This window comes from Laccaria bicolor, genomic scaffold, assembly GCF_000143565.1.
Source record: "Laccaria bicolor S238N-H82 LACBIscaffold_87 genomic scaffold, whole genome shotgun sequence".
Classification (NCBI taxonomy): domain Eukaryota; kingdom Fungi; phylum Basidiomycota; class Agaricomycetes; order Agaricales; family Hydnangiaceae; genus Laccaria; species Laccaria bicolor.
In genome coordinates, this window is record NW_001889958.1 from 39,654 (window position 1) to 54,799 (window position 15,146).

General features: G+C 43.2%; 3 protein-coding genes across 3 annotated transcripts in view; 1 reads left to right on the plus strand and 2 right to left on the minus strand.

Moving 5' to 3' along the window:
* Window positions 1-9,652: 9,652 nt before the first annotated feature.
* Window positions 9,653-10,350, minus strand: LACBIDRAFT_335425 (uncharacterized protein; the record flags this gene model as incomplete). Its single annotated transcript, XM_001890296.1, has 3 exons — window positions 9,653-9,669; window positions 9,717-9,940; window positions 10,283-10,350. The coding sequence occupies 3 exons, from the start codon at window positions 10,348-10,350 to the stop codon at window positions 9,653-9,655; spliced, it is 309 nt and encodes a 102-aa protein (XP_001890331.1).
* Window positions 10,351-11,006: 656 nt separating this feature from the next.
* On the plus strand, window positions 11,007-12,815 carry LACBIDRAFT_335426 (uncharacterized protein; the record flags this gene model as incomplete). Its single annotated transcript, XM_001890288.1, has 8 exons — window positions 11,007-11,107; window positions 11,170-11,332; window positions 11,500-11,919; window positions 12,003-12,028; window positions 12,071-12,089; window positions 12,218-12,290; window positions 12,533-12,606; window positions 12,738-12,815. The coding sequence occupies 8 exons, from the start codon at window positions 11,007-11,009 to the stop codon at window positions 12,813-12,815; spliced, it is 954 nt and encodes a 317-aa protein (XP_001890323.1).
* A 1,317-nt stretch (window positions 12,816-14,132) lies between these two features.
* LACBIDRAFT_335427 (uncharacterized protein) overlaps window positions 14,133-15,146 on the minus strand; it is a gene marked incomplete at both ends in the record, with an annotated part of 1,832 nt that continues 818 nt past the window's right edge. The window contains 7 exons of the mRNA XM_001890297.1: window positions 14,133-14,396; window positions 14,435-14,468; window positions 14,514-14,543; window positions 14,571-14,647; window positions 14,718-14,784; window positions 14,854-14,922; window positions 15,003-15,089. Coding sequence (XP_001890332.1) covers window positions 14,133-14,396; window positions 14,435-14,468; window positions 14,514-14,543; window positions 14,571-14,647; window positions 14,718-14,784; window positions 14,854-14,922; window positions 15,003-15,089 — 628 coding nt within the window. The remainder of the gene's footprint in view (window positions 14,397-14,434; window positions 14,469-14,513; window positions 14,544-14,570; window positions 14,648-14,717; window positions 14,785-14,853; window positions 14,923-15,002; window positions 15,090-15,146) is intronic.

Sequence of the window (15,146 nt, forward strand, 5' to 3'; positions counted from 1 at the left end):
TTAGAATTTTCATTAGGATATTTCATTAGGCTCCTTCGCTTTTTCATTACCATTTCTCATAAGGATATTTCATTAGGTATTTGGCCCTTTCATTACCATTTCTTAAAATTTTCATTGGGATATTTCATTCAGCTCCTTGACCCTTTCATTACCATTTCATTGAATTTTTTCATTAGAATATTTCATTATGTTCCTTGACCCTTTCATTACCATTTCTTACAGTTCTCAGTAGGATATTTCATTAGGCTCCTTGGCACTTTCATTAGATTTTCATTGAATTTTCATTAGGATATTTCATTCAGCTCCTTGACTCTTTCATTACCATTTCATGGAATTCTCATTAATATATTTCATTAGGCTTCTTGGGGCTTTCATTAGGATATTTCATTGAGCACCTTGATGATTTCATTACTCCTCATTAGGCTCCCTAGCACTTTCATTACCAAAAATAGATAATAATGATGATATGTATCACATGGGTTGTTGGGAGGGTGATCACATGACCAATTTCCTAAAATGGTCAAAAAACGAAAGTTGTAGCCCTACACTGTAGCTTCCTGAATCTGTTTGAATTATGTTGTGAAGTGCTCCCATTGTGAAGATATGATGTAAAAGATTCTTCCAAGTGCCGTGTTTTTTTTTGTTTTTTGCATTTTTCTCCATGAAAACAAAACCAAATAACATGATTCCAACACATTTAGAAAGCTAAATGAAAGGGCAACAAATGTTGTATTGTGGGAAAAATGACCAAAAAAGGAAGGTGCATTCCCTGAAAGAGCAATTGACACTGACAGACTACAAGAGTCAGATATAGAATAGACTACAAAGTTGGGGTTAGGTTAAAAGGTTATCCAAGCTGAAAACTTTTGTAGTCTGCGCTTTTCCATTAGAAAATTTTGTAGTGTCCGCTTTTTTAGACTACAAAAGTTTGTAGTGTGTGCCTGTTTAATAGAAAAGTTTATAGTGTCTGCTTTTTAGACCACAAAGTTTGTAGTGTCCACTTTTGTATCAAAAGTTAATGATGTGGCCATAGCAAAAGGTAAAGTTATTTAATCCTTCAAACCATATCCACATGGACCTAGAACTATGATTTTGAAATAGGACAGTAGCTATCAATAGGAAGGCATAGAATATAATAGCCTTTCTTGACATGAAAGACAACTTGTACATGATGTCAAAAATCAATGCTGCAGCAATGGCAATATGTAAAATTATGTCAATTCTTTAACCTCATCCCCATAACCTATACAGAGTCAAGGACACTATAAACTATATGTCAACTACAAATTTTTGTAGCCTCAAAATGTGGACAGTACAAACTTTTGCAGTCTAAAAAGCAGACACTACAAACTTTTCTAATACAAAAGTGGACACTACAAACTTTGTGGTCTAAAAAGCAGACACTATAAACTTTTCTATTAAACAGGCACACACTACAAACTTTTGTAGTCTAAAAAAGCGGACACTACAAAATTTTCTAATGGAAAAGCGCAGACTACAAAAGTTTTCAGCTTGGATAACCTTTTAACCTAACCCCAACTTTGTAGTCTATTCTATATCTGACTCTTGTAGTCTGTCAGTGTCAATTGCTCTTTCAGGGAATGCACCTTCCTTTTTTGGTCATTTTTCCCACAATACAACATTTGTTGCCCTTTCATTTAGCTTTCTAAATGTGTTGGAATCATGTTATTTGGTTTTGTTTTCATGGAGAAAAATGCAAAAAACAAAAAAAAACACGGCACTTGGAAGAATCTTTTACATCATATCTTCACAATGGGAGCACTTCACAACATAATTCAAACAGATTCAGGAAGCTACAGTGTAGGGCTACAACTTTCGTTTTTTGACCATTTTAGGAAATTGGTCATGTGATCACCCTCCCAACAACCCATGTGATACATATCATCATTATTATCTATTTTTGGTAATGAAAGTGCTAGGGAGCCTAATGAGAAGTAATGAAATCATCAAGGTGCTCAATGAAATATCCTAATGAAAGTGCCAAGAAGCCTAATGAAATATTCTAATGAGAATTCCATGAAATGGTAATGAAAGAGTCAAGGAGCTGAATGAAATATCCTAATGAAAATTCAATGAAAATCTAATGAAAGCGCCAAGGAGCCTAATGAAATATCCTACTGAGAACTGTAAGAAATGGTAATGAAAGGGTCAAGGAACATAATGAAATATTCTAATGAAAAAATTCAATGAAATGGTAATGAAAGGGTCAAGGAGCTGAATGAAATATCCCAATGAAAATTTTAAGAAATGGTAATGAAAGGGCCAAATACCTAATGAAATATCCTTATGAGAAATGGTAATGAAAAAGCGAAGGAGCCTAATGAAATATCCTAATGAAAAGTCTATGAAATGGCAATGAAAGGGCCAAAGAGCTTAATGAAATATCCTCATGATATCTCTATGAAATGGCAATGAAAGGGCCAAAGAGCTTAATGAAATATCCTCATGATATCTCATTATCCTTGCCTATATCTTATGAAAGATTCTAGTGATAAATTGAATGAAATAGATGGGCAATCCTAATGAGATGCCTTTCATAAAACCTGTGGCAGTATACACATTGCCTCTTGGACAGTTGTCATAGATTAATCATAAAAGTGGTAGCCACCAGTCGATGAATCTGTGACATCGACATGCCTTGCATTCGGCTACCCATGTCGCATCAACTTTTACACACACACTGCACCAAACGCTCGACGCTGCAGATAACAGCATCTATTCCGAAAATGAGTTCACTAAATCGTCGACCGAGAGAGCCCTTGGCAAGCTAACCGTTGATATTCGATGATGGATTGGCGACGGAATTGCCTAAGCGCGGCAAATCCAGCTTAACTGTCCCGGATGCAGTGAAGATTGGGGAGAGAACAATGACCTTCACGCGATGTCCTCGGCTACGCTCTTGCCCCTCCTCTTTGTAAACACCAGGTGTACGCGTCTTGAGATCATCAGTCATATGTGATCCCTTCTTGGGTAGGTGTTCCAAAAAGTCCCAAGCGATGGTCGAATTTCTCACTGAAGCTTTCCGCGAGCAATCAAAGAGTCCACAAGGATGGCCATAAGATTTAGAAGAAGTTACTCCGATGCGTCCTCTCCCCCATAGTATACTGTAAAAAGGACTAAGGTGATAACCAAATCAATGCTACAAAACAACACGAGAGAAACTCGCTCTCACAAGTACAACTAACTTACAACATGTCCCTCATCCAACCCCGCCTACGCCTCATCGGGTGTCTTCCTCGCCCTCCACCCCTCCCCACCTGACCACTTTTTCGCCCTCTGCCCCTTCATCACCCCCTCATCCAACACCACTTCCCCGGCTGCACCGTCATCTCATAACCCTATGACAACAACGATCAGTCCCAGGGGGCGCTCTGGTCCCCCCGCCTCGGGTGCCTGTAGAATAGTTGACCAAGTGTCGTGTGTGACGCGTTGATCGGACATTGACGCGCGTTTGATGATAGTGATTGGGATAGCAAGTTGGTGTGTATGGGGCTGCTGCTGCTGCTGTGGTGGTGGTGGTGGTGGTAGAAGACGTAGAAGTCTTGGACGTAGGAGCAGGAGTGACCCAGTCAACGAAGAAACACCCAAAAGCGAATCAACAGCCTCGCAACACCCGTCAAAATGATCAACGTGTTGCCCCTGTGTACCTCCCTCCCCACAGCACAGAATCACGCTCTCGGCTACACCGCGGCGCGTGAGCGTGATACAACTGAACGTCAGCCTGGCCCAGGTGGAGGAGATATCTGAAGCGATGGGGGTGCACGGAAGAAGAGTACCTCTTCAGGGGAGTGGTCGTATATAGAGGGATCGCCTTGTTTTAAATGGGAGTAAGTTCATGACAAGACAAATACAGAGAGAAGGAGCATACCGCCTTCCACAGCGAGATACATCATTTCTTCCTGGCTTTTATCTCCATTCCGGGAGAACTTCATCGCGATGATGAGTTCCGTCTTGCTGGGTATGAGATCTAGCACACCCTGCGGGACGAGTTTGTCCACCAACGTGGGGTCTGCGTGGATAGTGCGTATTTGGTGCGTGAGGAGGGTGAGCAGGGTGCCAGAACCCAGGATGATTCTCCCGCGTTTGGGAGTGGGCGAGAAGGCCTGAATGGTTGGTGGGTTCAGAGGTTTGTCCGCCGTCGGCTTGAGCACCTCTTCGTCCAAGAGGGTAGATAGTTTGGAGGGGCCAGCATTGCTCACTTAAGCGACCCATTTCAAGCGGGGTTGAGCTGTATCTTCAACGGGGCGGTTGGGAGTGAGAACTGTACACCGCTGTCCTCTGTCGATACTTCGTCCGCATTTGTGTCGTCCATGGCGTTGGATATAGCTAACCTTTTCATCCGCCCAACGCTCTGCAAGCACACCCCACGCCCTTGAGCAACATCGCGACCACCTCCCTCGTAATCCTCGATGCTAATCAACACCCCTCCCCATTAGTGGCCACGCCCTCTTGCAAGGGCGCAGGGTTGTGGTGGGGTTTACCGAGTAACGATGTCGTGAATGGAAAGCGGAGAGCATCTCATTGAGCGCGGTAGTTGTTCAGAGGTGGTTTGGGCTGGGTACGAGCTTCAGGACGACGACGGATGAGGGCGACGAGCTCTTCTGCAGATGCCCTAGGATTGAAGGGAGAGCCTAAGAGGGTATCCGTGATAGATGCCAATGCGATATCTCAGGTACGTCCCGCCAGTCCAGAGCCATTGAACTTTGTCGCATGCTGAATGCAGGCCGCCTTTTGCGACAATGTATGTATACATGTGAAGCGTCAGCCGCGAATTCCCGCAATGCATTCTCCTCGCTGCAAAACGGAAAGAATGAATGAGGAAGACGCCCGAACGTGGGTTGGGGAACTTCGGAGGTGACTATATGCGCACAATATCAATAGTCCGAGCATTAGAAAAACGAGGCAGGCCGCGTGGGGAACATTGGAGGTGGTTATATGCGCGACTTCAAGTGGAAAAAGAGAACGCGACCAAAACAAACGTTGAGCAACCCAAGCCCGTCAACATCGTCGAGGAACGTCAGCTGACTCTGTGAAACCGTCCATTACCCATCCGGAAAATTGACGCCGCACAGCATCAACAACTCTCTTCTGAACCACGATGTCTGATCCCAACCGCCCTCGTGAAAATCGTTTGAAAGGAAAGTTCAAGGGAATCCTCAACCGGCTCATGGGCGCAGACCGCCCACGTTACGAAGGCTCACGCCCTAGCGGTTCGAGGTTGGGGTTCATGACTCCCACGCTGGCAGATAGCATGCTGACGAGATTTAGGTCGACATTTACAAGGGTGCCAGAGGTTACGGGGGGAGAAACGTCGCCGGTGCGTATTAATAATGCTTGAATAAATTCTTTGGCTCATGCCCTTTGTCTTTGGGAATCCTAGAATGTATTCTCGGGAGCTCACAACTTCATTATAAAGGATACAACATTCTATGCTGCTCAAAAGGTGTGTACTGTGACAATAGCATTGATGGTTTGAGATATTGATCAAACTTTGCTGTCAAGATTGAGGTTCATCAACATGCCAGTGGGGGTCAAGATGAATTACCCTTTGTTCACCAAAGACCCAATTCAAGTGCCTTATTTACAGGCCGTGAGGATGTTATCAAGAGGCTGATGGATCACTTTTCACCTCAAGATCAAGTAGATAGAAGCAGGAAGTCTTTTTTGTTGTATGGCATGGGGGGTATTGGCAAGACACAGATTTGTCTGAAGTTTGTTGAAAAGATGGCTGAAAGGTAAGTCTTTTCACATACTATATTTTTGATTTTCTGACAAGTACATCTAGATTCTCTCATGTTTTCTGGATTGATGCATCTTCTGAAGATACTATTGCTCTTGGTTTAAAGGGTCTTTGTTCTCATCCTGATGCTAAAGCTGCTGGTATTTCTATGTCCTCTCAGTCTGCTCTTCTGTGGATTGGATCTCTGCAGAGTGAATGGCTGCTTGTGTTTGACAATGCTGATGGTGCACCTGAAGTAGTAGAAAAATTTATCCCATCTGGTTCTCAGGGAAATATTCTGGTTACTAGCAGAAATCGATCTCTTGGGTGGGTTAAATCCTATGAAAATTCACTTGAGATTAATCAGATGGCTGGAAAGGAAGCCATATCACTTTTTCTGAAAGCCAGCCATCTAACTGGGCATTCTGAACATGTCTATGGCACAGCTCAACAAATTGTAAATGAGCTCTGCTGCTTACCTCTAGCTGTTGATCAAGCAGGTGCTTCCATTGAAGCTGGTCTCTGTAGTATTGATAATTACCTTGAGCATCTCTCTCAACATAGGAACAAGCTTATGAACCACCCTTCATTTAGGGGTGCATCTCAGTATGATCGTACAGTCTATGAAACATGGGATTTGTCATTCAATGAAATTGAATCAAGGTCAAATAGGAAATCTGATGGGCATGGTAGAGCAGCTGCTCAGGCTGCTCTTCTTATTCTGGAAACTGCTGCATTTCTACATCATGAGAATATCATTGAGGCTGCCTTTAGAAAGGCTGCTGTTGAGTTCTCCAAAGGACTGCATAGTGGACTAGAAGAAGAAGTTGAAACATGTATGAATAAATTGCTTCAGCTTGAAGAAGATCAGTCTTGGAATCAATTCTTCTTTCATGAAGGAGTTAGGGTTCTTATGTCCTTTTCTTTAATCAAGCAGCAATCAACCTCTCCAGGAATTTATGCAATTCATCCATTGATGCATCAATGGAGTAGGGATAGAATGTCAAAATCTCAAAAGAAGTGCATGATGCAAGTGTCAAAATTGATCCTTGTAAACTGTATTACAGAGGAGATGACAGCTGAGAACATTGCATTCAACAGGCTTCTTGTGCCACACATCAAAGCCATTTACCAGTCACAGGAGGAAAATGGCTTTGAAAGAGTATTTAATGATAAGGAATATTCTAACTTTAGTTATGTGTTGGATGTAAATGGAATGTGGAAAGATGCAGAGTATTTTCAATATAAAATTGTAGAAATGAGAATAAAGAAGCAGGGGCCAGAACATCCAGATACCTTGGGTAGCATGAGTAATCTTGCATTGACATGTTCAGATCAAGGAAAATATGAGGAGGCTGGGGAGCTGCAGCTGAAAGTCCTGGATGTGCATCAAAGAGTACTGGGGCCAGAACATCCAGCTACCTTGGTCAGCATGGATAATCTTGCATTGACATATTCAAATCAAGGAAAATGTGACGAGGCTAGGGAGCTGCAGCTGAAAGTCCTGGATCTGTGTGAAAGAGTACTAGGACCAGAACATCCAAATACCTTGACTGGCATGGCAAATCTTGCAGTGACATATTCAAATCAAGGAAAATATGAGGAAGCTGGGGAGCTGCAGCTGAAAGTCCTGGATCTTCGTGAAAGAGTACTGGGGCCAGAACATCGAGATACCTTGGTCAGCATGACACATGTTGCATCGGCATATTCAAAGCAAGGAAAATACGAGGAGGCCGGGGAGCTGCAGCTGAAAGTCCTGGATGTGCATCAAAGAGTACTTGGGCCAGAACATCCAGCTACCTTGACCAGCATGAATAATCTTGCATTGACATATTCAAGGCAAGGAAAATATGAGGAGGCTGGGGAGCTGCAGCTGAAAGTCCTGGATCTGTATCAAAGAGTACTAGGGCCAGAACATCCATATACCTTGGCAGCATGAATAATCTTGCAGTGACATATTCAAATCAAGGAAAATATGAGGAAGCTGGGGAGCTGCAGCTGAAAGTCCTGGATCTTCATTGAAAGAGTACTTGGGCCAGAACATCCAGATACCTTGGTCAGCATGAATAATGTTGCATTGACATATTCAAAGCAAGGAAAATATGAGGAGGCTGGGGAGCTGCAGCTGAAAGTCCTGGATCTGTATCAAAGAGTATTGGGGCCAGAACATCCACATACCTTGACAGCATGAATAATCTTGCAATGACATATTCAGATCAAGGAAAATATGAGGAGGCTGGGGAGCTGCAGCTGAAAGTCCTGGATCTGCGCAACAGAGTACTGGGGCCAGAACATCCAGGCACCTTGGTCAGCATGAATAATCTTGCAATGACATATTCAAATGAAGGAAAATATGAGGAGGCTGGGGAGCTGCAGCTGAAGGTTCTGGATCTGCGTAACAGAGTATTGGGGCCAGAACATCCACATACCTTGGGCAGCATGAATAATCTTGCATGGACATATTCAAATCAAGGAAAATATGAGGAGGCTAGGGAGCTGCAGCTGAAAGTCATGGATCTGAGTAAAAGAGTACTGGGGCCAGAACATCCAGATACCTTGGTCAGCATGAGTAATCTTGTAGCCACATATTCAAAGGAAGGAAAATCTGAGGAAGCTGCACAGCTGCAGCTGAAAACTCCTGCATTGGCATAATAGGGTTGTAGCAGCATAGTATCACTTACCTACTTCTTGCATGACAGTTACATTGTATTTACATCTGTTTGTCATTTTGTATGTTGGTACTTCTTAACAAATCAACTCTACTTGAAACCACAACATGTATATTTCATGTGGATGTTCCTGTTCCAGGGTTACAGGATCCTCTACACATGACTCTCATCTCCAGATCCATGTCTCCCACTCCCTTCACCTCCACCATCTGGCAAGCCTGTATCAGGAAAATTACTTCTTCCCTGAGGGTATCCAGTGTAGACCCTGGATACCCAGGGGCTGTCACAGAACTCAAGGCATCAGGGTGCCCTGGAGCACCCTCAGATACAGGTTCCTTTTTTTGATTTCTCAGGAGCAACCTGAGGTTGTCCTGAGATGCACTGAGGTTGTCCTGAGGTGCACTGAGGTTGTCCTGAGGTGTCCTGAGGTTGTCCTAGGGTGGCCTGGGCTGTCCTTAAAAAGCCCTGAAGCAGACTTTATGGGCCTTCAAATTTCCTCACCACACTATATTTGAATATATAAAGTGTATATTGAATGTATTTAATTAGTGTACAACAATATAGTCATTCATCGTATCACTTGTATTTCCCCAGACATGCATGGAGGCACTTTGCTAGCTGTTCTTTTTAGTGTTTGAAAGTCCAGTTAGGTCCAGTTATTTGGTTCCCAGGGGCCCTAACCGAGACCGAGACCAGTTAGCCTTTGTCCTGAAACCTAAAATAACCTAACCAGACTGCAACTAACCGGTTATGGTCGGTTATTTGCAGTTACTAACCGGTTATGGTCGGTTATTTGCAGTTACTAACCAGTTAGGACTGAAAAATAAAGAATTGGTTATAACAAGACAAATATGCTCATATGTATCTTGATAGATATTATTTCTGCATATTCTAGCTTCAAAATGAGCCCAAGAATGCTAAAATCGGTGAAGAATTGACATATTTATGCAATTATCCTTGAAAGTCTACACATTTGAGTGATATTTTAGAGATTTGACCATAACTTAGTCAGCATGCATCCTTGTCTAATAGATGAAAGAGGGACAATGGTAGCCATGGAGGACAGCTGTGTTGAATCGAAGAGGGTGTGTATGAGGTACATATTGTGGTCTTTACCAGCCTGTTTGGGTATAGATGAATACCATTCAATGAAAGCCATGTGCTCTCTTGGCCATGATCTGAGGGCATCAATGGCCATGGGTGCTTTAAAGATCACATTGGGCAGCTGGAAGATGACACAAATTCACCCAATATGTGTTCCTAATGGAATTCATTATATGATAATTTGTTTTGTAATTTGAACTTACCTTGTAGTGCTGTAGATTCTGCGTCAGTGGCAGTTAAGACCACAACTGTATTGAAATGTCCATCCTTGGGGTTGGCCTTAACAATTTCACTGGCACTGAGCTCACCATCATCATCTTGGCTACAAGACTGGAACTTGAATTGTGAGAATACATCAACACTGTCGATAGGAAGATCATATTGGACAGCAGATGTGTTACTGGTCCTGGCATCTTGAGGAAGATAGCTGTTGAATAATAGTTCGAGATGGTGTGAAAACCCAATAGCATTGTGACTTCTTTCTATATTTTTGATCTTTCTGGAATGGAAGGGAATGTTGGGTGTTTTGTGATGGTCATAGAAGGCATCTGGGAGAGGGGGTGGCGACAGAGGGGGAGGGGGTAGCGACATTCTTGAGGGAATCTGTCCAGCTAAGATAAGTTTCATAGAGTGAAATTTTCTCTTGGCAAGAAAGCCAGGTAGTCATCTGAGGAAATTCGTCTTGACGATTGGAAGCTGCCCAGCCATTAGTGTTTGCAGGTCCAGTCTACAAGACTGAAAATATACATAGGACCAAACTGGACTGAACCATGGTCTGGTCTTTTTCCAGTTGCAGTTGCCCACATTTGTGGTCAGTCCAGTTGCCAGTTGCCACATTTTTGTAAACATTTTAAAACTGAAAAAGACTGGTTTAGACTGGTTCCAACTAGTCTTTCACCCCATCACATGTTGGACATTACTTGCACACATTTTTATTTGATTTTTGGTCCCTCAATCATAAAAAACGGTCAAGAATTGGTTGAGATATGGCCAAAAACATTTTTATACATAATTTGAATGTATATCCTTTCCATTTTTGCCATATCTCAGTCAAATCTTCACAGAATTGCTTAAATTTTTAATTGGTCTACAGAGAATTAAAACATTTATCTACGTATGCTATGTACATAAGGTAATATTTATTTTCTGTGGTACAATAAATTTTTCAACAAAAGACTGGTCACAACCAGTCTGGACCAGTTTCTTTTGTGTTATGAACCGATTAGGACCTGTCAGAGATTTCTTTAGCCGGTCACAACTGGCTTGCATTATGACTGAGTTTCAACACTGGTTTGAACCTGAGTTGCAATAGATTGCCATCGGATCAAGGTGTTGAAAGGGTCCTAGTTCGGTTATAACTGAGAATTGATGGACCGGATCAGTTACAACGTGATTGTATCGGGAATTGTATCTGCGTAATGATGGATCATTGACGTCTTGTTGATAACGACCTGATTACCTCCCATTTGCTCCCATTCCTCTCTCCCAACCTCATGGCGTGTCTGTGGAGCATTTATGTTGTGAACGTCTCACTCTCGTCATCTTATCTGGCCAAATGGAAACACAAAAGCAAGCCAAGGCAACGGAAAAGGTTGTACGTATATTGTTGATGTGGACATGTTTTTACGTTTACAGGAGATGTACCTATATTTACAGGGTCTTTACTCACCTCGCACCATCAACCAAGGCATTGAAGGGCCTCCTGCAAGGTGCTGCTTCCATCTCCTGGAATAAAACTTACGCCAAGCCGAAAACGTACGCCAAACTGTGGAAAGTGTTATACATCACTGAAGGTAGCATTGTGACGATTGCGATTCTGGTAAACGTCATTTTCATTTCAAATTCTTGGACAATGATTCAGTTTTTGGTCTTACCATAGGTTCAGGCAGCATTTTCCCCCGACGTGGAGTTCAATGCAGCAGGGAAAGGTGCTCGTTCGGGCATTGACTACCAAAAAGACTTCAATTTGTATGCGAGTTTATCCAGGCGAAGGCAGGCACACCGTACCACAAGGCATTACTCAAATTCTACAACGACATCATCTTCAAGGCACAAATGGACAATAACACAGTGGCACTGATCAACGACGACGACAGCAGCAGCCTCGAGGAAGCATTCACCAGGCTCACCCTCACCCCAAGCACCAGCACCCCGGGCCAAGCCAGCCACTCTGGTGCTCACGCAGAGCGCCGTGCTGACTCAACTATCAACACCGCAGGTTCAATGTCACATCAGCCTCAATCCATGATGGCTGGACCCTCGCAACCCATCGTTCAAGAGGTGGCACGACCCGCTAACACTAAGAAGGGGAAGAAGGCACGGGCACCTGCGAAGGGATCGGCAACAGTGACAGCTGCAACGGAGATGGCGGTCGGAGTGGCTGCTGCAGCGGAGATGGCAGCGGCAGTGCCTGCAGCAAATTGCAGGAGCGGACGTCGAGTTTGAGGCAGACTGTTTCTTCATTGACACATCGTGATATTGGTATGTAGCTACTTTTTCGTGTGCATCGTGTTTCGTCAGTATTTTGTTGGAATGGGAGTTTCATTTTTGTCAAAAGGGTGAAGACATACAGTACAGTGAGTCTAAACAAAAGCAACGAAAACCAGGGAACAGAGGATACATAAGGTGGCGACAATGTCGCCCGTGTCAAGAAACTCGGCAAGAAATAAGACAACACTTTCCTCGCCTCTGACACCCTCATTAGGTTCCCCGTCTACCCGGTCCTGATCTCTTCAAATGTGCTTTTCTGTCCCCCATCTGTTTTTGGAATGGGCATGGTCCGTATGATGAATGAATGACTCATAAATGGGCGTTCGCAAAAGACTAATTGACACATCCGAGGGAAGGCCGGTGGTTGACATCCAGTACATGCCAGGCGACACAACCCGCATCGTGAGCGGTGTCATAACACGAAGAAAGCACCTACAATTAGAGGCCCAATGGCAAGATAATGCCAGAGTAAAAGAAAGACTTACAAGCACATTTTGGGGCCTGCTCCGATAAAAACCGAAACACGCAGCATCCACCCACGTCAGGGTATCGGTTTCCCTCAACACTCTCGATTCCGCGGGCAGCGCCAATTCGGTCCTCTTGGTATGTCGGTATGGATCTCGATGGGGAGAATGGCAGTCAAATCAAAGTTGTCCATAAGGTGCATGTACGAGCTGGTGTTAGACCAGAGTGATCCATTAGTCTCCCATGAGTATGTGACGTACCTGTTGCAGATCGAGCTCAACTTCGGTCCGATCCAAAGAATAGTTGAGGGAGAAGCGCGGATGTGGTGGTCAAAGGACTGGGATTGAGCGAGGAAAGGCCTGACGATGAAGTGGGGCCTCTTGGCGAGGGGGAAAGGGAAGAAATCGTGGTGGGCCTGTGGCGACGCATTGGGACTGGTGGGAACCAGTGGCCATTCTGTCAAGTTGAACCGAAGGGCTTGTCTATATATCAAGCAATAACCTAGCAGTTACTATGGACAAGGTAAGAAAGGTTTCAAATAATAACGATCAGTAAGTCATAAGTTCAAATCCCACACAGCGCAATAATTACTAACTACAAACTACTAGGAACACTACAATAACAAGAATAACAGAAACACTACAATAAGAAGACTAATGAATTAACCGTAACTACAAAAGCGAATACAATAAGGGACTACAAAAACACAGGACAGTACTAATACTTTTGGTAGCCCGTTATCACGTATCGTTATCGTTGCAATCTTATCGCGGAGTTGGAATGTGGTTCCAATATTCGTTGCAACCGGCATTGTAATGACAATTGTAATTAAAAACTCTGTGGTCACACTGACTTATGACGGCAATCCAAATTGTGACGCGCACAACAAATTGTGACCAATTGTGACCGAACTTAGAAAACTCCGACACCGGTCTAAAAGGGTTTGGTTGGGGTCCCTTAATATCTGGATCAGTCTGGACTGGTTGTGGTTGCCAGTTGCCTCATTTTGAGGTAAAAAACCAGACTAGACTGGACTTTAAAACACTACCAGCCATATTTAGCAAAATCAATATGGAGATGTTCAAACATCTCTGTGTTGTAGTTGTCAGTAGTACCAAAAGCCTTGATAGATTCGATGTAGTGAATGAGGGAATGAAACTTGGGGATACAAGGGGGTAGCAGGATGTGGATCCCGAACCAAGGGTAGGAGGGGGGGGTGTCTGGCTGAAGGCTGAAAAAAAAATGTTGATGCTGTCAATTTCAAATTTTCTCATGCTGGTCTCCTCATAACTATCTTTACACTGATCATGACCTACTTGCAACCAGTTACACCACTCTCAACACCTCAGATTCTTGCAATGCAGCTGGCTGTGGTGGATCCCTCATGAGTACCCTATAGCCGTTGTTTCAACAGCATGCTATATGCATCCTTACGATGCCTAGGCTTAGTTTACAGTCAACCACCTGTGCGTAGCTTACTTGTTACACAGAAATTTTTGAATTCAAAAAAAAAAAAAAAAAAAAAAAACTTGAGTATGGGGAAAACATACTTTATTAGGAAGGTAATGGTGGGGGGGTGTCAGGTGTAACCCTGATAAAAAAATAATGAGTGTTGGTCTCTTTTCCACATTCCGCCACCCCCTTGTGGGGATGTTAAAGTCTTCTCATATTTCCACCTGAATAAAGTAGTCTCGGTCATCGTGAAAGTGATCCAGAGCATCTTGCATATAACCTAGGGTAATGTTGTCATGAGTTTTGTATTGAGCCAAATATAAAAAATCTAGGAGAGCATTAACTGCTCTTACTCCTCTTGTGGGAATAGTGTTGCCATGGCTTTGGCTTTTAGCTGGTTCAAGCCACAGCCGAGCTGAAATTAAAGCCGAGCCGAGCCGAGCTGATTGATCTTGCTTGGCTACTGCTTGAGCCGGCTAGAGCCGGGATTTTCAGCCTCATCAAACACACATACTAGCTCATTTGAAACAAATAAAATTGGCTTTTGTCTGTACATATTATTCAACTAGTAATAGAATATACTTTAAATGAACCTAAGATCATAGAAAATAGCTAAGAATTGCCTGAGATGGTGTGACAGAGTCACACACCCCAAAACAGAAAATGTAATATATCTCTGGAATGCGGACACGCAAACCTCTCGTCTCTTTGGGACCTTCAAACTACACTAGAATATGTTTTAAACGAGACATAGATCATAAGAAACAATGGAAATTTGACTGACCTAGGGTACTCACTCCCCAAAACAGAAAATGTAACATATCTCCAGAACGCAGACACGCAAACCTCTCGTCTCTTTGGGACCTTCAAACTACACTACAGTATGTTTTAAACAAGCCCTAGATCATAAGAAACGATGGAAATTTGACTGACCTAAGGTACTTGCTCCCCAAAACAGAAAATGGAAGATATCTCCAGAACACAGACACGCAAACCTCTCGTCTCTTCAGGACCTTCAAATAACACTAGAATATGTTTTAAACTAGCCCTAGATCATAAGAAACGATGGAAATTTGACTGACCTAAGGTACTTGCTCCTGAAAACAGAAAACAGAAGATATCTCCAGAATGTGGGCACGCAAACCTCTCGTCTCTTTGGGACCTTTAAACTACACTAGAATATGTTGTATACGAGCCTTTAATGAAGATGGTGATGGAGAACTCAC